The following is a 25,593-nucleotide window of genomic DNA, read 5'->3' as shown; positions in this document are numbered from 1 at the left end:
AACCACATGCAGAAAAATGAAATTGCACCTCTGTCTTATACCATTCATAAAAATGAACTTGAAACAGATTAAAGATTTGTATTTAAGCCCTGAAACTCCTAGGGGTGCCTGTGTGGCTCAGTCAGCTAAGCAGCTGACTTTGGCTCAGGTCATGATCTCGTGGTCTGTGAGTTCGAGCCCCACGTCGGGCTCTGTGCTGACAGCTCAGAGCAGGGAGCCTGCTTCCGATTCTCTATCTCCCTCTCTCTCTGCCCTTCCCCTGCTCGCACTCTGTCTCTCTCTCTCTGTCTCAAAAATAAATAGATATTAAAAAACAAACAAAAAAAGACTTGAAACTCCTAGAATAAAACAGAGAAAAAGCTCTTCGACACTGGTCTTGGCAGCAATTTCTTGGATGATAACAAAAGTGTAGGCAACAAAAATAAAAATCAGCAAGTGGGACTACATCAAATTACAAAGTGCAGCAAAAAAACCAATCAACAAAATGAAAAGGCAACATATAGAATGGGAAAAAATGTTTTAAATCACGTATCTAATAAGGGGTTAATACCCACAATATATAAAGAACTCCTATAACTCAACAGCAAAAAAAAAGAAGAAAGAAAAAACAAAAAACCCTAACGGCCCAATTAAAAAATGGGCAGAGGAACTGAATATACAGTTTCCAAAGAAAACATAAAATGATCAATACGTACATGGAAAGTGCTCAATATCACTAATCATCAGAGAAATGGTAATGAAAACTATAATGAGATACCGCCTCACACATGTTAAAAGGGCGATCATTAAAAAGAAGTATTAGCAAGAATGTGGAGAAAAGGGAATCCTTGTGCAGTGTTGTTGGGTATGTAAACTGGTGCAGGCACTCTGGAAAACAGTATGAAGGTTCCTCCCAAAATGAAAAATGGAACTACCATATGACCCAGCAATCTCATTTCTGGATATATATCTATAGAAACTGAAGTCGGGACCTCATAGAGACATCTGCACTCCCACCTACCCTGCAGCATTACTCACAGTAGCCAAGGTATGGAAACAACCTAAGTGTCCATCAGTGGATGAATGGATACAGATATGGGGTTTATACACACGCATGTGCATGCACGCACACACGCACACGTACACACAAATGGAATACTCTTCAGGCCCAAGAAAGAAGGAAATTCAGCCATTTGTGACAACTTGGATGAGACCTGAAGACATTATGCTAAGTGAAATAAAACACAGAAAGACAAATACCATATTATTTCACTTATATGTAGAAATCAAAAGAGTCAATCTCAGAGGACAGGTGTGGTTACTAAGGTTTGGGAGTTGAGGAAACTGAGGGAATCCTGAATGAAGGGTATATACTTTCAGTTATAAGATTGAACAAGCTGTCATCTAACGTACAACATGGTAGTTCTAGCTAATAATCTTGTGGTTTAGGAAAGTGCATCAGTACTACCTTACCCAATTACCAGTAAGATCATCATAGGATGACAGAGATCTGGACAAGTGATTGTCCACGAACAAAAAGTGTATGTAAAAGAATAAGAAACTGCCTTCTAGGTATGAACTGAGGGACACTTAAAAACCTGTAAACTGGTGCAGGAAGACAAAAGAAGACAAAATAATTGCTCATGGACCATGATTCGTAATTACAAAGCAGCACACCTCTATCAGGTGTACTTCCAATCCCAATTCTTGCTCTTCCCAATTTTGTTATCCTACATTTATTTTGTCATCAATTTCCTCATTTAAACACATAACACAAGTTTTCTTAAAGTTTTTTTTTAATGTTTATTTATTTTTGAGAGAGAGAGAGAGAGAGAGAGAGAGAGAGCGCGAGCATGAGCGGTGGAGGGGAAGAAAGAGAGAGGGAGACACAGCATCAGAAGCTGGCTCGGGCTCCAAGCTGTCAGCGCACAGCCCAACGCAGGGCTTGAACTCACAAACTGCAAGATCAAGACCTGAGCTGAAGTCAGATGCTTAACCAACTGAGCCACCCAGGCACCCCACAAATTTTCTTACATATTTATAAATACATGGTATACATGGGTGTATATATGTGTATGTGCCTTTGTGAAGCCTTTGCAAGAAATTAAAAAATTTATCTCATTGGCCCTAACACAGCACCTGAAATTCCCATCAATACTAAATATTTATTTATCAAATATTTACCAAGTTCCTACCAGGTGTAAAACTCTGGGCTGCACAGTATGCATACAAAGGTGAAAGAGGGGCCTGGGTGGCTCAATCAGTTATGTGTCCTACTCTTGATTTCGGCTCAGGTCATGATTCCACAGTTCATGAGTTCAAGACTTGCATTTGGGTTCTGTGCTGACAGTGCAGAGCCTACTTGGGATTCTCTGTCTCCCACTCTCTGCCCCTCCCCTGCTCACGATCTCCACCCGCCCCCTATTAAAACATTAAAAAAAAAAAAAAAAAAAAAAAAAAAGGTGAAAGAGACTTAGCTCCAGCTCTCCATATTCAATAGTTTAATAAGCAAGTTTATAGTTTAGGGATATAAGCAAGTTAAAAAGTGACAGTAAAACAGTACACCGTGTGCTGGGGTCCTGTGACAGCAACAGAAGAGGAACAGTGCTGGAGAGGAGGGAAGGCAAAACAGGTGGTCTAGTAAAGACAAAGTTCTAAGAACTAAAGAATAAACAGAATTAGCCAGGTTTTTAAAAAGGGCTAAATATTTTAAGGAAATGTTCTACAAAAAGCACCTACTGAAATGTGCATGTATCTCTTGAGAGATGATATTAACAGCCACAATGTATCAGCAGATGAGGCCCCAGACTACAGAGAAGGACCTGCACCAGGGATTTCCATGACCTGACTGCAGAAGCAGACACAGCAACAGAGGACAAAAGTCAACAAGACACTGCAGCTCTAAAGCACAATGTAAGGTCAAGCACCTACCAACAGATTAGTTCATTTACAAGGACAATTTCTCCAGGCCCTGACCTAAGAACTGTTCCCAAGCAATCTCTAGTAACAAGGTTGCTAGAGCAGTATGTGACACAGTAACAGAGGACTAGCTGGAAAAGAGGCAGCACTTCTGGCTCCATAGTAAAGTATCGAAGAAGTTCCTAGTTACCTTATGTACATTCTCAACAATACCTACCTACCTTGTATCTAGTTTAAAAAAAAAAAAAGGATGTTACTCTTCCAAGAACAGCTGCTCACTACCAATTTGCTTATGTCCCACCTAAGGGTATTCATATTCCTCCAAACTCAACTTAAAAAAAAAAAAAAGTCTTAGAACAGAAAGAGCTACACATAACATTTTTTTCCTAACCTATATAACCCAGTAGTAAATTCCTTGTTTTTTAATGGCTATAACAGGCCTCCCCATTACCCTTCTTCTTATGGTCACTTCAGAATACTAGATGTGATCACAAAATGACATGTGAAGATCTCTAAGCATCCCCTGTATGACTCTTGAGAATGAATAACACAGTGATGTTAATAGAGCAGCATTCCTGGGAAACTTCCAACACTAATGGAAAGGTTTCTACAAATTGTGCCTGTGCCAACAAGAAACTTCAGCTGTGCGTCAGAAGAATATCGTGACTTCTAGAATGACACACTGCTGAACTCTTACTGCCTATCTTTTATTCACTTTAAAAGAAAGACTTCAGTTTAGGTTCCCATTGAAGCAGCAAAAACATATCATTATAAATCTCATCATACATAATCATTTAACTACGTGAATAGGCATTAGAATAAACAGCCAAAACATGGGCCTGTCTTTTCATATTCAGCTACTTGATGCATAAACCATAGAGGCATATAGCTTCTTGTATCTCTCCTTTCAAATGGTTTATCTTGCCGTGATATATACTAAATTCCAATGTAGGGCAAAAAGAAGGAAATATTTGTCTTAAGACACATCCCAGAACTATAAATTCTATAACAGTAATGATAAAAACATTTAGATTTCATATGAAATTTGTGGAAGATAATAAATTATAGTTACTGAATTTAAGTTTCATTAAAGTCCTTAGCAAGTATCATCACATACTCAAATAAAAACAAAACCAAATTATGGGCTGGGTTTAAGATGAAACCCATGAAATAATTTACTCTGAAAAAGACCAGAAAACTGGATAAAGCCTCTGCAACAAAGGACAAAAAAGGATACCACTGAGATAGGCAGGAGAGGCAGAGATACCGTCTGGACAAAGAACCCCATCCCAGGCACGGTGATCTACAATTGGGAGAGATCTCAAATACACACACATCTTCCCTGGATAGTGAGGGGTCTGTGCTCAGGGACCCCAACCTTCAGATCCTGCATGAGAAGAGCTCCAAATATGCTGGGTTTTGGAAAAACAATGGTGATTTAATCAAGGAAAGCCACAGACTTCAGGGAACTTGTTCTTGGAAGAGCTAGAGATGGAGACTCACTCAAAACCCAACACTAAAACAACAGTTTGAAAAGCGCCTGGACTCTATGTAAACAAGAAATATTTACTAATCTTGAAGTGCCCACCAGAGAGGCAGGAAACTGTTGGGACTTTCTCCAGGGACAGAGAAACTGGTAGGAGCCATATCGGTGACCTCACCCTACCTTGAGAATGTCAGGGTTAGCAGCTACCATTTTGGAGCTATCTAGCCTACTGCTAGCTAGAGCCACAGTGAAGAACTCTGCCCACACCCAGCACAGCCATGAGAAATGGTCAGGTGAGGGCAAGAGCCATGCCTGCCACCACACTGCAGCACATCTGAGAGTCACGGCCCAATCAGGCACCAACCCTACCCACCCCCACACCACAGACTGGGCCCTGACACAGCAGACAAGCATGCACAATCCACACAGGGGACACCCTGTGAGCACCAAGCTCTGCTCAGAAGGGATTATGCTTCTTGTGCTCCACACAAGGCCACTCCTTCAAGACAGAGAGGTAGTTAATCTACCTAACACAAAGAAAGTCAGGCAAAATGAAGAAACAGAGGAGTATGTTCCAATGAAAGAACAAGAAAAAAATATCAGAAAAAGACATTAATGAAACTGTAACAAGCAACCTCACAGAGTTCAAAGTAATGATCATAAAGAAGCTCAGAAACTGATCACACTTCGAAGAAAAATGGATGAACAGTTTTATCTTGAACAAAGAGAGAGAAAATATAAGAAAGTACCCAACAAAAGTTATGCAACTGAAAAATACAATAAATGAACTAGAAGATATACAAGGCAGGTACAACAGCAGGTTGGATGAATCCAAAGTTTGATCAGCAAACTGGAATTCAAAGCAACAGCACTCATCCAGAAGGAACAGAAAAGAAAAAAAGAAAAAATAAATAAATAAAACAAATGAAGACCTTTAATAAAATATCAAGCAGAATAGCATTCCCATTACAGGGTCCCAGAAGGAGAAGATAGAAAGAAAAGACCAAAAAACTTACTCTGAAGAAATAATAGCTGAAAACTTCCCCTTATCTGGAGAATGAAATGAACATACAGGTCCAGGAAGCTCAGAGAGCTTCAAAAGACATGAACCCAAAAGATCTACACCAGGACACATTATAACTACAACAGTGAAAGTTAAAGAGAAAATCTTAAAAGCAGTAAGAGAAAAACAACTTATTACATACAAGAAAAACCCCATAAGGCTATCAGCAGATTTTTCTGTAGAAACTGAAGGTCAGAAGACAGTATTTATAGTGCTAAAAGAAAAAAACTTCCAACAAAGAATCATCAAGCAAGATCATCACTGAAAATTGAAGGAGAGATTAAAAGTGTTCCAGATAAACAAAAGTTAAAGGAGTTAATCACCACTAAACCTGGCTTTTCAAGAAATGCTAAAGGGATGACTTTAACATGCAAAGAAATGGCACCAATTAATAATAAGAAAACATACAAAAGCAAAAATCTCATTGGGAAAGGTAAAAACATAGTAAAGGTAGATCACTCACTTATAAAGCAAGTATGAAGATTAAAAACCAAAAAGAGTAAAATTAATTAAAATGCAATAATTAGTTAAGGGATGCTAAAATAAAAGTGCAAAATGACACATCAAAAATATAAAAACTGGGGGTAGTGGGAAAAATGTAAAGTTTTGGAATGTGTTCAAATTTAAGTTACTATCAACTCAAAACGGACTGTTATATACATAGTAAGTTATATGTGAATGTCATGGTAACCACAAAGCAAAAACTTCTAATAAGTACATAAGAGAAAATGTAAAAAAAATCTAAACATACAATGAAGAAAGCCATCAAACCACAAGAGAGTAGACAAAGAAAAGGAACAGAAAAGAGCTTTGAAAACAATTAACAAAATAGTAAATATACACCTTGATAGGTATATATTTACTTTAAATGTAATATATAATTACTTTAAATGAAAATGGACTAAACTCTCTAATGAAAAAAAGATGAAATAAATGAATAGATTTAAAAAAAATGACCCATCTATATGCAGCCTACAAAAGACGTACTTCAGAAGGAAGTCCAGAAACAGACTGAAAGTGAAGGGCTAGAGAAAGATATTCCATGCAAATGGAAACAAAAATAAAGCTGAAGTAGCTGTACTCACATTAGACAACACAGACCTTAAAAGACTGTAATAACAGACAAAGAGCATTACACAATGATAAAAAGGTCCAATCCCAAAAAGACATAATGTTTAAAAATATATATGCATCTAACATAGAAGCAACAAGATAGATAAAATAAACATTGACAGACCAAAAGACAGGAATGGACACTAATACAGTAATAGTAAGGGACTTTAACACCTTACTTACATCAATGGATAGATCATCCCAACAGAAAATCAATAAAAAACATCAGCCTTAAACAACACATTAGACCTGACGAACTTAGATATTTATAGAACACACCATGCAAAAGGAAGAGAATACACATTCTTCTCAAATGCATATGGAATATTTTCCAGGACAGACCATATGTTACACTACAAAATAAGACTCAATAAATTCAAGAAAACTGAAATCATATCACGCATCCACTATGGCCACAATGCTATAAAAACTAGAAATCAATTACAAGAAGAAAACTGGGAAAACTACAAATATTTGGAGATTAAATACTACGCTACTGAACACCACTGAATCAAGAAAGAAAGAGAAATAAAAAAAAAAAAAACACCTAGAGACAAATGAACAGAAATATGACATAGTACGATCTATAGGATTCAGCAAATGTAGTTCTAAGAGGGAAGATCAGAGCAATATAGGCCTACCTCAAGAAACCAGAAAATCTCAATCTAACTTTCCACATAAAGGACCTGGAAAAAGAAGAACAAATGAAGCCCAAAGTCAAGAAAAATAAGGAGATAATAAAATCAGAGAAGTAAATAACAGAGACACATAAAATAAACACATACACACATAAATAAAACTAAGACCTGGTTCTTTGAAAAGATAAAGAAACTCAAACCTTTATGAGAAAGAGAGGGCTCTAGTAAACAAAATCAGAAATGAAAAAAGTTTTAACTGACCCCACAGAAATACAAAGGATGAGGAGCAACTACTACAAATATATGCCAACAAATTGGAAAAGGTAGAAACAATGGAAAAATTACTAGAAACAATCTTCCAAGGCTAAATCATAGAGAAATAGAAAATCTGAATAGACCAGTTACTGTAAGATTGAATCGGTAATCAAAAATCTATCGATGAACAAAATTCAGGACTAAACAGCTTCACTGGTGAATTCTACCAAATATTCAAAGATTTAATAACTATCTTTTTCAAACTCTTCCAAAAAATGAAGAGGAGAGACTACTTCCAAAATCATTTCATGAGGCCAGCCTTACCCTGATACCAAAACCAAATATGGAAATCACAAAAAAATGTCATTACAAACCTACGCTGATGAACATTGATTCAAAAATCAACAAAACATTAGCAAATCAAATTCAACAGTACATTAAGAGGATCAAACACTATGATATCAAATGACATTTATTACAGGGATGCAAGGATGCCTCAATATCCACAAATCAAACAATGTGATACACCACATTAACAAAACTAAGGACAAAGATCATATTTCAACAGATACAGAAAAAGCATTTGACGAAATCTAACATCTACTTCTGATAAAAACCCTCAACAGAGGGTTGAGGTACAGAGGCACCATGGGTACAGAGGCACCATTAGTCAACATAAGAAAAGATATAATGACATAGGCACAGCTAACGTTATACTCGATGGTAAAGAGCTGAAAGCTTTTCCTCTAAGATCAGTAAGAAGACAAGAATGTCCACTCTTGCCACTTTTAGTAAGCATAGTATTAGAAGTCCTAGCTACAGCAATTAGGCCAAAAAAAAATAAAAAGAAGCAAGGATGGAAGGAAGGGAGGGAAGGAGGGGGGAAGAGAACGTATCCAAACTGGAAAGGAAGAAGTAAAACTGTCACTATTTCCAGATGACAGGAGAGTACATGGCGATAAGCCAAAAGACACCACCAAAACAACTGTCAGAATACATGAATTCGGTAAAGATACTTGACAAAGATTTTATAAACACACAAAATCAATATATAGAATTGTAGCATTTCTTATATACTAATAATGACTTATTAGAAAGAGGAACTAAGAAAATAATCCCATTTACAGCTGCATCAAAAAGAATAAAACACCTAGAAATAGATTTAATGAAGGAAGTGAAAGACCTGTACACTGAAAACTGTAAGACACTAATGAAAAAAACTGAAGATGACACAAAAAAAAGAAAAATATTTTGTACTCATGGTATAGAAGAATTAATGCTGTTCAAGTCTCCATACTATCCAAATCAATCTACAGATTCATTGCAATCTCTATCAAAATTCCAAGAACTAGAACAAACAGTTCTAAATTTTGCATGGAACCAAAAAAAAAAAAAAACAAAAAAAACAAAAAAAACAAAAAAAACCCAAATAGTAAAAGCAATCTTGAGAAGAAACGACAAAGTTGGAGGTATCATGCTCCCTGATTTCAAAGTATACTACAAAGCTATGGTAATCAAAACAGTATGGTATCAGCATAAAAAGAAACACACTGATCAGTGGAACAGAATTGGGAGCTCAGAGTTACACCCACACCTATATGGACAATTATTTTACAACAAAGGAGCCGAGAACATGCAATGAAGAAAGGACTGTATCTTTAATAAATGGTGTTGGAAATACTGAACAGCCAAATAGAAAAGAATGAAACTGGACTACCAGCTTACACCATTCACAAAAATGAATTCAAAATGGAGTAAAGAGGGTGCCTGGGTGGCTCAGTCAGTTAAGTGTCCAACTTCAGTTCAGGTCATGATCTCACAGTTCGTGAGTTTGAGCTCCGCGTCAGGGTTTGTGCTGACAGCTTGGAGCCTGGAACCTGCTTCAGATTCTGTGTCTCCCTCTCTCTCTTTGCCCCTCCCTTGCTCTCTCTCTCTCTCAAAAGTAAACATTACAAAAATATATACAAAATGGATTAAAGACTTGAATGTAAAACTTGATGCCATAAATTTCCTAGAAGAAAACACAAGCGGTAATAAGCTCCCTGACATCAGTCTTAGCGATATCTGTATGGCTCGGACTCCAAAGACAGAGAAACAAAAGAAAAAAATAAACAAATTACATCAAAATAAAAAGCTTCTCCTCACCAAAAGATACCATCATCAAAATGAAAAGCAACCTACTGAATGGGAGGAAGTTTTTGCAAATCATGTATCTGACAAGGATTTATCCAAAATACATAAAGAATTCACACAACTCAACAACAAAAAATACAAACCATCCAATTTAAAAAGTGGGCAGGTGATATGAATAAACATTTTTCCAAAGAAGACATACAAGATGGTCAAGAGGCACAGGAAAGACGCTCAACATCAGTACTTATCATGGAAATACAAATCAAAACTACAATGAGATATTATCTTACACCAATTAAAACGGGTATTATCAAAAAAGACAAGAAATAGCAAGTGCCGATGAGGCAGTACAAAGAAGGGAACCATCACATACTGTTGGTGGGAACGTAAAGTGGTGCAGCCAACATTTGGAGATCCCTCAAAAAATTAAGAACAGAACTACTCTATGATCCAGCTCTTCCACTTCTGGATATGGTAATTACCTGAAGAATACAGAAACATCGATTCGAAAAAGTATAGCCCCCCTTTTGTTCACTGCAGGATTATTTATAATAGCTAAGAAATGGAAATAACCTAAATGTCCACCGATAAATTAATGGATAAAGAAGATGTACGTGGGGCGCGTGTGCCTGTGTAGAAGTATGTACAGTGTACATATACTACAGCCCTAAAAAAAAAAAAAAATTAAATCTTGCCATTTGAGACAACATGCATGGACCTTAGAAATATGTCATGCTAAGTGAAATAAGTCAGAAAAAGACAAATAGACAATATGATTTCACTCATAGGTGGAATCTAAAAAACAAACAAACAAACAACGAAACCAAACTTAAAAGAGAACAGACTGGTGGTTTCCCAGAGAGGAAGGGGGTGATGGGGTAGCTGGAATGTGTGAAGAAGGGTGATGGATGGTAACTGGACTTTCAGTGGCGATCACTTGGCAGTGCATACAGATGTACAATTATAACGTACATCTGAAACTTCACATAATGTTATACGGCCAATTTTACTTCGATAAAAAGAAAAATGATAGGAAATTTAAAAAGGACAGAACCAAGACCTGAATACAGCCGTTCAATGAGTCAGTAAGACAGAGGAATAGCCTTTGGGCTAGTAATGCAATACTGCAAGGGGTCCTGTAGGACCCACTCATCACCGTAAACAGGGCTGACCATCTGATATTGGTGACGGCATCCATCTATCCTAGGTTGTTCTTATGCAGTTCTTACGGTTACAGATGAGTGGAGGCATTTAAGAGTTGTAAGAGCACTAACTCCAAACAGTAGTCAAATAACAGTCAAAACTCAAATTACTTAGGGTAAGAAGCCTGAGTCTGCTGACTGGGAAGGGCTGGGTTTACAGATGGCGGAACAGCTCCTTGGCTGAGAGAAGACAGCTGCTCTGGGGGAAGACTGTAGCTCCTGAGATGGCTCATCTGTGCGCTCCCTGCAACCAGGTAAGCACCACTCTGAGGAGGCCCTGGGTACACCTAGAACAGGTCATGATTAAAAAAAAAAAAAAAAAAAAAAAAAAATTAGACTTTCTAAGATTTTAACAGGTGTGCCAAAATTTCTTTGTAGAGGCATTCAGTTACAAAGTGAACAACGAAAGCTCCAAAAACTTTTTAAAAGTTACTTCTTTTGACAGGTATTTTAAAGAATACTTTTCAGTGAAGTGGGCTTTCTGATCATTTTTGTTCTTAGGTAAACAAACCATGAGCTACACTCAGGTTTATTTCATACAGAAACAATAAAGGAACTTATCTTGAAACTAATATTATCTCTCTTTCCATACTGATATTTTAAGTACTTTCATAAAAGGAATCTCAAAAAATGTTTAAGAAGTCTCTTTGAATTCAGTTTTATATCAATAGACTGCATGTGCTTATAGATACAATTTGTATTTCCTAAATTACAGTTTAGTGAACACAGAGCAAGCTAGCTTTCTAAAGCAGGGATGAGCAAAAACATTTTTGCAAAAGTCCAGACAGTAAATATTTTAGGCCTTGTGGGCCTTTCTGCCACAACTACTGAACCGCCCATATAGAAAGTAGCCGGAAACAATGTAAAAACAAATGAGAATGGCTGTTATAGCAAAGGTTTATTCAAAAACAAAAACAAACACAAAAAAACAGGTGGGAGGTTGGATTTGGCCCTTGGGCTATGCATCCAGAAACAGTATTTTAATCTAATGGGATTGATCTCTTAAATGCCCAAAATCTAAAGCACACAAAATACTCTAATTTTCTATAGTATTCATTCAATCTTTCCATTTCACATGTTTGAAAAGAGAACTGTGTATGTGGTCAGATTTTTGCCAGCTGTTGAGATAGTAACACAGTCATCAGGAGAGAAGACAATCATCTCAGCACTTCGTTTAAGCCCTAAGAGACTGACCATACATACATCAGAATACAGAAGGTGTTCACTATAAACAGAGGTATTCCAGTCCTCTTAAAAGCATTTTTTTTTTTTTTGTATTTGCAAATGGAACATGAAGAGGAATTTTTTTGCTAAAACTGGTATCAAGAGCCGTGACTAGGTGTCATCTAGCCTCACACTGGACAAGTGTGGCTGGTCAACTCCAGGGATCTGGTCCCTCATTTCGAGGAAAGTGGGCCATGTTTTAAGAAAAAAATTAATTTGCACAAAGTTTATGCCACCCACATAAATAAAATGGAATGCTTGGCTAGGTCCCTATACAGTGACCATACTGAGTTTGTGGGAAAAGGGCTCCTGAAACAGTCACTTAAGGTGAAGAAGGAGGATGCATTCTATGCCTTCTCATGTAAAGGAAGATGGAAACATTCAGATTAAAGCCACTTACTATAAAACCCAAAACTGTAGATTCTCAGAAAAAATTCGTAGTAATTAGACAATTTACTCAGACAGAAGACATGGTTCTTAACCAGATAATTATATATGAAGCTTTAAAAATATACAGATGTTTCGGCCTTTCTCTTGAACATTCTGATTCAGTAGTCTGGGGTGGGGAGAAGCAACCTGTATTTTTTTTTAAATGTTTGATTCTGATGCACACCTTTGAAGAAAAATAATATTGTGAAAAGAATTACTGGAATAATTAGTATATTATACACTGTATTTGTCAAGTAAAAAATTCTTTTAAACTTTGTTCTAAGCATTACTTTTAGAAAGTTTCAAATCTTACAAAACACAGCTATTCCAAATAATCTCAAACATAGTTGAGAATTTAAAATGATATACTTGAATTTTTAAAAGCTTACCTGAGAACCAGAAACACCAGATGACTGCATATAATACTGCTGATTCTGTAATTTTGCATACATGGAATACATTGGATCTTCATTCATTAACTTGGTATACAATGAAAGTGCTTCCATCACTTTAACATTAAGTTCTGAGAGTTCTGAATGTTTTCTGAAATATTACAGAGTAATTTCAAATACAATTGCTAATTAAATGATACAATGTTCTAAATATGACCACACACAAAAATAGCAAAAAGTAATATAAGTAGACATTACTTTAACCTTATGACAGAAAATATCCTGTATTCTAGCTCCAGGGCAACCAAAACTATCTAAGGTATGGTGCTGGCAGAACTCTAGCTTATTGTACTTGACTTTATCTTGAAATAACTAGGTATCCCTAATAAATAACAGATGGGTGAGTCATCTGTGGGCTCTGGTAATGTCACTTATAGCATTACAATGATTAGAACAGCTAGGTATTATTTTTTAAAAAGACTAATATAATTAAGATCAAATAAATTCTCACTTAAAAAAAAAAAAAAAAACGCAGGAAGATGGGTCCAATTCTAATTCCCACATCTAGTGGAAAACAACTGAATGAGAACTGGTACCTCTGGCAGATCTTTGGCATATTTTTAAAATAAAAATAAATAAAATTAAAAGGCAGCTCTATCCCAGCATACACTTAGAACTTCAGCAAAGAAGACACACAATATAGACATAGCACATGTTCTTTTACCTATCAATATCTTCCAGCTTTTCATCAATGAGAGGTCCCATCTGGTGACACATTGCTAAGATAACAAGATTTAAAGAAATATAAGACAACACAGCAAAGAAAAGCTTATCTGTGATAGATACTCATATAGGCAAGACTGGGTCACAGAAGAATGAGAAGTGTTCACATTTTTTTATATCATTTTAAATTTTATTTAAATATAAAACCATTCTGTAACAGAACACTACAGACAAACTCTAATTATTCTTTACGTGCAAGGTTAATGGAAAACAAAGTTTACCTTCAAGATGAAGTAACTCTGGAAGATCTGGTTGGTCATCACTGGGATCTGTACTCTGCAACATCTGTAGCAACTGGTCCATTTTGTCCTACAAGAATTAAATAGTTAATACAAAAAGCAACAAATCATTATGCAACAATATGTTCTCATTTCATTAATTAGATAATGGATGAAAAACTTTTATATTTCATACAGAGACTCCAATTTTGCTTTTATGTATTTACTATCCACGTATTCTCTTTAGTACCAAGTGAAGTCAGAGCCTTGAAAGCTCTTCCTACTTATTTTTCAAACTGCTCACGGAGACTCTCTTATATGAGAAGAAGAGAGCCATATTTCAACTTACAACGTGTGAGTTCTTCGATCTGTTATGTCATGGTTGTGGAATTCCCTGTCACTTTGTTTTGGAGCAGCTGGTACCCTTGCCATGCTGACAGGTGTAACTTCGCTCTCAAGATGGCATTACCTATGACTAACAGCTCAGTTATTACTTCTCCACCATGGCGAATCCAGCAGCTGCTTTAGCAAGGCACAGCTCAGCTATAGTACAGCTCTTCTTCTAAGTAGGGCCATAAGATCTTACTCTATATTTTCTTCCCACCAATGTTTCAGTCTGTCATAAAGGAAGCAGTAAGATTGTGGCTTCTCTCCTTTCCTATGTAGGGAAAGGCTGGAAGGATCCCAAAGCAAGGACTCAGATCTATCACAGAATATTCCCTTGCAAAAACCAATGGACCTAATGAAACCATCATTACATAAAAACATCTGTATATTACACAAGTACATATGTACTTAAATTTAAATTTTTAAAAATCAAAATACTGATCTCATGTACCAAAGAATGATAGTGTAATAATTACGAACTTCTCTCCATGCATGGTTCTTACATGGTTATATTACTAAACACAGGTACATTAGGTAAACAGTGTAAAAGACTACCAATTCTAAGCAGTCATTTAAACTAAAACCAAAATGCTATTTCTGGGGCGCCTGGGTGGCTCAGTTGGTTAAACGTCCGACTTCGGCTCAGGTCATGACCTCACAGTCCATAGGTTTGAGCTTCGCATCGGGCTCTGTGCTGACAGCTCAGAGCCTGAAGCCTGCTTCAGATTCTGTGTCTCTCTCTCTCTCTCTCTTCTCCTCCCCTGTTTGTGCTCTCTCTCAAAAATAAGTAAATTATTTTTAAAAATAAATAAATGCTATTTCTGCAAAGAACAGACTGAGAGATGAACTAATCACTGGATGGTGAAAGTCGCACAAGTACATAAAAAACTTCTAAAGTCACAAGAATTTTGTATTTTGAAATGGATACCAGTTTTTAATGTAAAAGAGTCACCATTTTAATTTTAAATAGTCTAAAACAGAAGGCGTGCTACAGAAAAGACTGCTTACAGCAAAAAAAAAAGTGGGGGGAGAAGGGGGGTAATGTGACAGTCAACTAACATGTGGATAATTTTTGTTTTAAACACCACACTCTATTTGAAATTACCTAGAATCGAAGACATGAGGTTTGTTATACGGACCACCAGGCTGACTCGACACGCATTTTCTTATGTAATGCAACTGCCCAAATGTTAAGTTTCCCTGACCCCGTCAAATTCCCTGGCTCTCAGCACAATCTGCAGTCGGTTTCTCTAAAAGAGCACTCTTCAAACTTTGTTTCCGGTTCCCTCCAGAAGGCGGCTAAAAACCTATAAAATCCCTTCACTTATTTTTAAGATGACATATCATTTTTCATCATAAGTTTAAGATATTACAAAGGATGTAATTTCCAGAGCATTAAATAATGATCTTTGTAAATGAAACAGTCATATATTCTATTAACTATATTCAATCCAAAGAAAAATTCACTACACTAGTGTTTGTAATAATCAAAAAACCTCAAAAAACTGCAAACAACCTAAGGGTCCAATAGAAGAATAATTAAATCATGCCAAGTCCATTCTATGGAATATTAAGCAGAAATTTTAAATAATGAGGTACAGAATAAGACTATAGAGACAGTTTCAAGGAGAATCTTTGCTTTGTCTATATTGCCTGAATTTTTATAACATAAAATACATGCATTAATCAAGTAATCACTTTTTTTAAAACAAGACAAGTATTTCAACTTCAATACCAAGTATGAACCACTTTCACAGAAGAAATCACTTACTTCATCAATAAAGGCTTGTTCCGGTTCTGGCTCTATTGTTTCTACCTGAACATCATCACTAAATTGTACCGTCTTCTTCTCCGTTTTAACTGCAAAACATGTAATATTCACCTTTTCCTTATAAGAAATTTAAAATTCTATTTCAAAGCACTTCAAATTCTATGAGAGAATCTGGATTTTTCTCAATATTCCCTTTGATCTGGGAGACGTAGTTTAAGGGGTCATTAAGACAACAGATTTAGACAAAAATGACAGAACATTATTTTGTGGAATTCCGTGAAGATTTCTTAATTTTCTCTTCTAAGATTTTACATTTTCCTGGAAAGACACTTCACTAAAAATAAAAGGGATATTTCCAAAGCAAAGATTAATCACTTACTACATATGAGAATTTAGTGAACTGGTGGGCAAAAAGTTAAGTTTTAGAAGTAAAGTTCTTTCACAAGTAAAGTTTTACATAAATGAACTCTGCAATCAAAATAAACTCTCTTTTAAATTACCAGTCCTTTCAAAGAAAAGTCTCATTTGAAAGACCACACTATTTCATGGTAGTGAACTGGAAAGTTAGGCATATGTTTTTTGGCATGCCATTCAGTGTTTTTACTAAGAGAATCAATGACATCCAGGTCAGTGGAGGACTTTACAAGTAGCACTGGCAGTGATCTGAATTTTCCACTAAATCGGCCTACATTTTTTAGTTGCATTACTCTTTGAAATAACACTGTGGTTATGAAGGGACCTGCAAACCACTGACCAGACGCACATTATTTCTCTTGCTCAACAAAGCAATCTTTAAAAACTATTCAATGTATCATTAACTAGTAAATACAAGGTTATGATTAATAGAGCAATTAACCTTCTCCCCACAAATCCTGAGAGGTCCATACAGCTTTAAAGGAATGAACTTTCTGTATTTTTCATCCTTGTATCAATGTGATCAATTGGTATTCATAACAATGTTAAGAAGAAACTATAAAAAGGGGGTTGGGAACAGAGCAGAAGGAAAGGAAATGTATTATTAAACTATTTAATGTGTGTAATAGAATATTACATTTCCCCCCAGTGACTCTCTTATACTAGGAAATACGCCCATTTTAAAATGAGGTTAACAGCAGCACAGTAATATTAAAAGTTCGTGCACAGGAGAAAGCTGATGTATGACACAGCCTGGATCTGAAAGCCAGCCTATCTGGCTCTACCAGTCCACATGCTGGAATCTGGCCAATGATTTTACTCTGAGAACAGGAGCTCCTATCACTCATGTATTCTGTATTGTGTGCTTCTGTATAAAATGCAGATAATGTAATCTCCAACGTAAGGAATACATTCATTCCACGTAAGTCACCATAAAGCAAAATTCTATACAAAACACTTTCAGCTGGTTTCATTTTCCCTTGGGGGTAAAAGAGACATGTGCTAGAGGTATTTTTGCTTTTTATATCTTGAGCTATTAACAAGTAGGAAGCTGGGAAAGCACGCATTGGCTGCTACCCATAAGAGAACACACGGAGGACTCGACATCGTGCCAGCCGACCATGTACAAGTTGTCAGTGTTTTTCTCACAGGCACCGATACTATTACTATGCACGTGTGCACGTCTGCGTATAGTGTGTGTGCACGTGCGTATGTGTGTACATGTATACACATGTGCACGAAACAAACTGTTTTCACAGTATCTACCACACTTCCAAAGAAAAAACAAGCTAAGCAGGGTGGGTACTTCTCCTTGCCAGTAAGTAAAGTGGGCTTCTGATTCCTCACAAAGAATAGCATGATGACGATCATGCTAACATTGCTTTCCCAAGTTCAATAACTACATTTCTATGACAGAAGCTCTGCTGTTCCAGTTCTCCTCTTTACAGAAGTCCGGAGAGAAACACAGGAAGAAGAGCTAGAGTATTCATTTTAACGCTGCACTCTACACGATGGGGGACAAGATGAGACGGCTACATGATTGATACAAGATCTTGGATCTCAGATTGAACACAAGTCCAAGACCTTTCTATCCTTTCCAACAGCTGATTCAGGACAAAAACAAAAAACCCCAACACCCAAAAAACAAATTAAAAAAACCACCAGCATAAACGCAGGTTAAAAAGCCGGCACACAATACACTGCCATCTTAAATAGGTTCTACGACATATTTCTTGGGTTCTAACAAAAAAGAACTACATTATTAGGACGGGTAGCAGGAATCTGTCTCTGCTGTAAATCTGTCATGAAATGACACAAGATAACCTGGGAATCATCAGAAGACAGCATCGTTTCATTACAGATAAAAGTAGTATCTGATTTGCTGTTAAAGCCTTCTCTTGAAAGAAAAGTGTTCCTGTATTTTTTCAAGAAAAGTATATGTGTTGTTTTATGTATACATATATAGGTATATATGTACGTATATACACACATACTTATGTATCATTTACTGCATAAATATTTATATAGTCTATATTTTGGGTAAGATTCAGTACTGGTTTGGGTAAGATTCATTCCAGTTGCTGGAAATGAAAAGGTGACTAAGACAAAGATCCTTCTTTAAATTCTTGTAAACTAAAAAAGACCTAAGCATCTTGCAATTTGTAACTTTCTTTGACCCCTCGTACTCGCATTATAGAAAGATGAGATATTTTGCCAGCTAACTATAGCCTACCAACTTATATACAAAAGCTCTTTTAAAATTCTAAACCTTTCAACCACTAATAGAAACCTTTCTACACTAGAATAGATTTCTCATTTATGACCTAATCTTGGTGACCCCAACTCATCATTATGAAGATTCAGTGAACTATAGTATTATGTAGAAATATAGTGAACTGCCTACAAACATTTTGGCGGGCTACCAATACTTACGTCTCCTGCAACTATTATGCCTGCCCGTAACATCACTTTTCCTTCTAGGCCCCACTTTCTAGTTTACTTCCCTTGGTAGCACAGGTTTGGAAAGTAAACAGAAAGTTCTCATAAGATTAGTTATGGCTCCTTCTGACTATCTGACATGAGGTCTTAGGAAAGCCATTCATTATATTACTTACAGGCCAGTGCCTCCAAGTTTGGGGCTAGATGCTAAAGAAATGGCTTTAATCTTTGAACAGAAAGAATTCCTATGAGATTACACTGCATTTGTCACACTTCAGGAACTGATAAAGAAAATACCTAATGCATAAATTTCATAACACTTCTTAATCTGCGTTTTTACAATGGTATATATATATAATGTTTTAAAAGAAAAATCCATAGGCTGCACAATTACCTGATTAAGGATAATCTTGGTAGAAATATAATTTCAATTTGTAGATAATTAGATGATTTTCGGTAAATAATCTCACTAGCAAGCTGCATTTTTAATAAACACCTCGGAGGCACTAATGTCTGAGAGTCCCAGCTCCATTAAATTGAATTTACTCAACTTTTATCAAGAAGAAAATTATGGATTATCATCCACTTACAGACTGGAAAATACTTACTCATTTCTGGTTCAGCAGTAAGATCAGCAGTCACAAAATTAGAGGGAAATAACCCCATGCCTTGATGGGTTTCACCTTTCCACCAGTTGGGATCACTAATGAGAAACAAAAAATATTTTTATCTCTATAAATCTCTACCTTAATAGCGTTTAACTTGCATTATTATCAGATCTGAATCCCACAACAATCCAATGAGGGAAGAAATGAATATATTATTATTACAAACAGAAGATGAACCCTCAGAGAAGATAAAGGGCTGTTAAACACAGTTCTTTATCTTTTGGAAGGCTGGCGAATGCTCTGAGGATTTAATAAAAGGTCTGAACTCTCTCTCCAAAACAGAGGTCTCTGCATTTGACTGTCAACTTCAGGTAGTTCATGAGCTCCGCTGTCTGTAAGGCTCTTTTGTGATAAAATAAATGGTAGGCACTTAATTCAGATCCATTCCTAAATTAGTGCTCTCTCTTGTACATACAAAATGCACATTTTTCTTGTCCAAAAATGCACATTTCTCCCCCCACAAGAGACAACATGACAGATGACACTGTTTATAGAACAAAGCATTCACAAGGAACACACTTCCAGGTACAACTCCAGGTTCACTGTTTTATCTTGGGTGCCTAGTATGAGGAAAGCCAACAAGCTCTCAATAAACATTTTTTTGAATGAATCAATGATCAAGGTTTTGTGCAATTTCCAGCTAACCAGCCCAAAATTGAATTCATTTTCTTTCACTCAAGAGAAGAGAATGTAAATGTGCTACTATAGGAATAACCTAAATATTTTTGAATTTATTCTTTAAAACTGCTTGCAAATTTTAGTACTTCATTATCAATAACCATCATCAGTAACAATTTTCAAGTAAAAATAAAGCTACAGCCAAAAACCACATATATTGAATCATCTCCCATAGTAATATAAATGTATATAATTGCACATAAAATGAATTTGTCCTACATGGATATACTATTTTTTGTGAATAAATAAATTCAATATATTATGTATTTCTTACAAATTCCATAAATACATATACATATTTGGTGTATTTTCTAACATTTTAACTTTACTAATTTAATTTCTAAAATTTTAACTTACTAATTTAAAAACCGATCTTATGAGATGAAAAAAAAATGAATAAACGAGTCTTCCAAATCAAATAAAAACAATTTAAACAAGAAATAAGAAAAAAATTAAACTACAAAATAAGAATACAGACAATATGACACAAGCAAAGCAACCAAATGTGACACAGAAAATATCTACATCAATATTTTTCTTATTACCTTTGGTAATGGCATTCAACAGAAATAATATGAAACACAGAAGTAATATATGTTTTCATATGAATGTCAAGTTAATATCAATTTGATATTATCCATCACCTGTCATCAAGAACTGTAATAATTTCTCCGGCTTTAAAAGTAAGTTCATTATCTTCAGCAGCTTCAAAGTCATATATAGCACGAACTTTTCGGCCTTCATGTTGGTGGTTAGTTAAGAGACTGGATGTACTTGGGTACAAAGTAGAAAGTGTGGTTGACTGCTGCCTTTGCTCCTTCAAGGACAACTCAATAGCTAGAAAATAATGAGTTAAAAAGACTCCAAATGTTAATATATCCAACAATCCAAAGTATAAAAAAAATCTGAAGGTAAAAATGCATTCTTTTAAATGTGGAGCTGGAAACTAGGATATATTATTACATACTGAATAAAAATCATTTCATCAATTTAATTCATTCATTCACAACCGAAAGTTTAAAGAATAAACTATTAAAAAGTTGAGCAGCCATTAATGACTATTTTTACTGAATGGATAAAATTTAAATTATTCTGGGTAATAAAAAGATATTATCTCTCAAATCCAATGTTTTTATTTAGCTGCAGATATTTTAATTTTCTTTCATCTTTTCAATATATTTCTATAGCTTCAATTCCCAAAAATGATAATCACAATCACTTGGCAAGAGTCCCAAATCTCAATGAAGACTTACTAAATCAGAATGTCAGAGGTAGTATATGGGAACCTGCATTTTACTGCTCCAAAGGTAATTCTTTGTGATCAGTCTAAGAAGTAGAACTAGGAAATAACTACAATGAAGTCTCACCTATCAAATTCCCTCAAAGAGATTTCAAATGTGTCTCTTGCATTGCTTCCCTCCTCCCCCAATGGAAGTCATCACCATGTGTCACTTAGGCTCTGTAATATAACCTGAACAGACTGAGAACCCTGCTTCAACTCAAACCATAACCCCTTCATCCCTGCTACTTCTGTTCTACATTGATAAAAGACCTAACAGGTAAAAGCAAACTTTAAAACTCTCCTAAGAAAATACAGGAAAGTACCTTTTAGGATTTGGGGGAAAAATATCTTAAGATATAAAAAATGCAAAATCATAACAAAAAAGCAAAAATTTTGACTATATCAAAATTTAAAACTTGTTAGATAAAATACGCCAGTATCAAAGTTAAAGTAAATGCCACAAATCAAGAGTAGATATCTACAATAGATATTACAAAGATTCTCAATGCACCCTATTATTATAGTAAAAAAAAAAAAAAAAAAATCAGAAAACCCAAATGCCCGTCAGTAGCAGGACAGAAAATTGCCATATACATTTTTTTAGTACACTGAAATATTACGCAATAGTTAAATGAACTTGACTTACATATTTTATTATGAATAGATCTTAGACGTACTGTCGCATGAAAAAAACCAAACTGTACATGTTATGTACCCTATGAAAAAACAATTTGTGGGGCACCCGGGTGGCTCTGTCAGTTGAGCGTCCAACTCTTCGGTTCAGCTCGAGTCATGATCTCACAGTTGTGAGACTGAGTCCCATGTTGGGCTCTGGGCTAATGGCGTGGAGCCTGCTTGGGATTCTTTCTCTCCCTCTCTCTCTGCCCCTCTTGTGCTTGTTCTTCCTCTCTCTCAAAATAAATAAATAAACTTAAAAAAGTAAAGAATCTGTTGGACACATAAGGTATTTGGCATTGTTTATGGATATATGGTGTGATAAAAATATTAATAAAAAAGAAAGACTGAAAGGACACATATGAAGAGTAGTTGTCTCAAAAGAGTATCAGTTGATACTGCAAAGGGGAACAAAATGGATTTCAGTGTGAGCTGTAAAATCCTATTTCTTTTATTTTTAAATATCTCAGGAAAAAAATATTCAGGGCCCATCTTCTTCCCACCTTTCCAACACCAGAGACTTAAAAAACATACCTTTTGCTAAATCTTCTTCTTCTTTTTTGTTAGCCACAGTACCAGGGTCTTTGGCAACCAGGGCTGGGCTTGCTTTTGCTTGTTCTGCAGCCTAACACAAAAAAAGGAAGACAATGTTTGCAGAATGTTCTCGAATTTTCCTACCTACACTTAATCTAAGAACTTGCAAGACCATTCTTATCAATCTACCACAGACTTCTGAAGAAGAAAATAATCCAGAGGCGCCTGGGTGGCTTAGTCGGTTAAGCATCTGACTTTTGGTTTTGGCTCAGGTCCATGACCTCGCAGTTTGTGCGATCCGAGCCCTGTGTCAAGCTCTGTGCTCGACAGCACAAAGCCTGCTTGGGATTCTCTCTTCTCTCTCCTCTCTCTCTGCCCTTCCTCTGCTCCTGCTCTCTCTCAAAAAATGAACAAACATTAAAGAAGATTTAAATAAAAAAAAAAGAAAGAAGAAAATCCAAACCGAAGCAGCCTCCACTTTGAAAGGAGAAGATGTGGAACTGGAGGAAAGAAATGGAGAGCAACGGGATACTGAGGGCTGCTAAAAGCAGACAGGATGCAAACGAGCCAAGAAAGACCAGAGGAGATTTAAAATTTTTTAGAAAAATTCTGAAACCAGAAAATGGGTTGAGAAAGGGAAGGAGACGTCTATTTTGAAAACAAATAGTTTTTAAAATTTTAAGCTATTTAAGTTATATTTTATGGCTTCCTGCCAGGTTAAAAGGCAGGATGTTATCCTTAGGAATAGAAATTTACATGTAACAATATAATGCTCATAAAATTATACTTTTTTGTAAACTAAAATACAAGTGGTTAATTCTGACAGCATATTCCAGTTACCAGGAACTGCCAGCATACACACACACACACACACACACACACACACACACATGCCTTTGACAAAGATTTGTTTCTGCTTATAACGTCCTCCCCTCTGGCTCCTTTTACTTGATCAACATTTTTCCTATTGAGTTTTAACTTACCAGTCTGTAAACAGCTAAAATAATCCCTTTCTCGATGAAACATTCCTAAACCGCCAAATTAAGCATCCTCTTCTCTGTTCCTCTGATAGTATTTTTACCAAGGTACTATGCTATAGGTAGTTAAGAATGTAAATTTTGGAGTCAGGGAAACATGGGTTCAAATTCTAAATCCACGAGGTTCTAATGAATGACCTGGGGTACATTAAACTCTTTGTATCTCAAGTTCCTCATCTACAAAATGAGGGTAATAATAGCAACTAGATAGGTTTGAGAGAATAAATTAACATGTAGCTTCCAAACTCAGATAGGATGAGGGCCACCAATGATGGTTTAAAACAAAAAGTATAACATTCTCTCTTGGGATTTATAATGTACATAGAGGTAATCTAGGTCACGTGTACAGTAATTATTGCATAAAGAATGATGAAATGAAGGATAAACCCTCAACAGTTGCAACATTTCTACAGTTTACATGAAATAATACAATGTTTACTCAAAATACACTGTGAACAGTTACAAAGGTATATTAGAATACCCAAAGCAACCACCACCAACAAAAATGGAATTCTTATAAGTATTCAAATTAACACGTGTACAGCACATAGATTAGTGCCTGGCACTAGTAACAGTTAGTAAATCTCAGCTTCTATTATAATTATCTGCTTACATCTGTCTCCATAACCATGCTATATATTCCCTGAGAATATATGTGCCTAAATACTGATGACAATAAAGAAACATTTGTTTAGTAAATGAAAGGCAAAATATTCAACATAACGGGTAAAATACAGTTATAGATATATAGTTATACAGTTCCATATACACATAACTGTATTTTATACTGTAAAACAAATGCACAAAGCATTTATTTTTAGAAAACCGGATACTAAAAAGCTTTTTGTAGTTCACTGAATGCAACTTCAAGCACTCTCAATTCTGATCCATCTCTCCATGGAATTTTTTTAGATATTAAGGTTTTAATCAACACATATCTCTGAAAATTAAAGGTATGCTTCCTCAGAATGTCCTTTTCAATTGCATATGAATTGTTTTCAGTTTGGTGAATTTCACAAAATAGACCTATTGATCTTTTATTGTCTGTGAAGTAATCTCTATCAATCAAGAAGAAAGTGCAGACAATAGATTCAAAGTGCTAAAAGGAAACAAAATACAGCTAAGTATACTGTACTTGGCAAGATTATCATTCAGAATTGCAGAAATGAGGAGTTTCTCAAATAAGCAAAAAGCTATGGGAGTTTCATAACTTGAAACAAGGGTTTCAAAGAAATATTAGAAAGACTGCTTTATGGGGAAAAGACCATAACTAGAAATAAGAAAATAAGTGAAGGAAAAATTACAATGATAAAGGAAAACACATAGCATGGGTTACTGACAAACCACTAATAATGCTAGTATGAAGATTATAAGACAAGAGTAATAAAGTCAACTATATTCATAATAATTACTTAAGGGACACACAAATAAAAAGATGCAAAACACGACATCAAAAACAAAATGTGAGGTGAGGGGAATAAAAATGTAGTGCTTTGAGAATGTGTTTGAGCATAAGCAACCACCAACTTAAAATAATCTGCCAAAAATACACAGGTTGTCATAAATGAACCTCACGGTAACCACAAACCAAAATCCTATTAACAGATACACAAAAAGTAAAGAGAAAGCAATCCAAACAACACTAAATAAAGTCATCAAATCACAAGGGAAGAGACCAAGAGAAGAAAACTAGAGAACCACAAAAATAACCAGAAAACAATGAACAAAATGGCAATAAAACCCATGACTGACACCACACTTAGTGCTGAAAAGCTGAAAACATTTCCTCTAGGATCAAGAACTAGATAAGGAAGCCCACTCTTGCCACTTTATTGTTCAACGTATTGTTGGAAGTCCTAGCCACAGCAATTAGG

General features: G+C 35.7%; 2 protein-coding genes across 4 annotated transcripts in view; both read right to left on the bottom strand.

Moving 5' to 3' along the window:
* VIM (vimentin) overlaps window positions 1-25,593 on the bottom strand; it is a 482,853-nt gene that overhangs the window by 47,268 nt on the left and 409,992 nt on the right. The window lies entirely within an intron of this gene.
* Window positions 1-25,593, bottom strand: part of STAM (signal transducing adaptor molecule) — an 88,401-nt gene that overhangs the window by 16,135 nt on the left and 46,673 nt on the right. For all 3 annotated transcript variants that reach the window (XM_049626872.1, XM_049626874.1, XM_049626873.1), the window contains 8 exons: window positions 22,683-22,773; window positions 20,836-21,028; window positions 19,454-19,548; window positions 15,993-16,081; window positions 13,838-13,925; window positions 13,558-13,612; window positions 12,831-12,984; window positions 10,900-11,075 (listed from right to left, as the gene is read on the bottom strand). In XM_049626872.1, the coding sequence (XP_049482829.1) occupies window positions 10,900-11,075; window positions 12,831-12,984; window positions 13,558-13,612; window positions 13,838-13,925; window positions 15,993-16,081; window positions 19,454-19,548; window positions 20,836-21,028; window positions 22,683-22,773 (941 nt within the window). The remainder of the gene's footprint in view (window positions 1-10,899; window positions 11,076-12,830; window positions 12,985-13,557; window positions 13,613-13,837; window positions 13,926-15,992; window positions 16,082-19,453; window positions 19,549-20,835; window positions 21,029-22,682; window positions 22,774-25,593) is intronic.

The sequence above is a fragment of the Panthera uncia genome, chromosome B4, assembly GCF_023721935.1.
Source record: "Panthera uncia isolate 11264 chromosome B4, Puncia_PCG_1.0, whole genome shotgun sequence".
NCBI classification, from domain to species: Eukaryota; Metazoa; Chordata; class Mammalia; order Carnivora; family Felidae; genus Panthera; species Panthera uncia.
The sequence above is the reverse complement of the archived record's forward strand: the minus strand, read 5'-3'. Positions and strand labels throughout refer to the sequence as shown.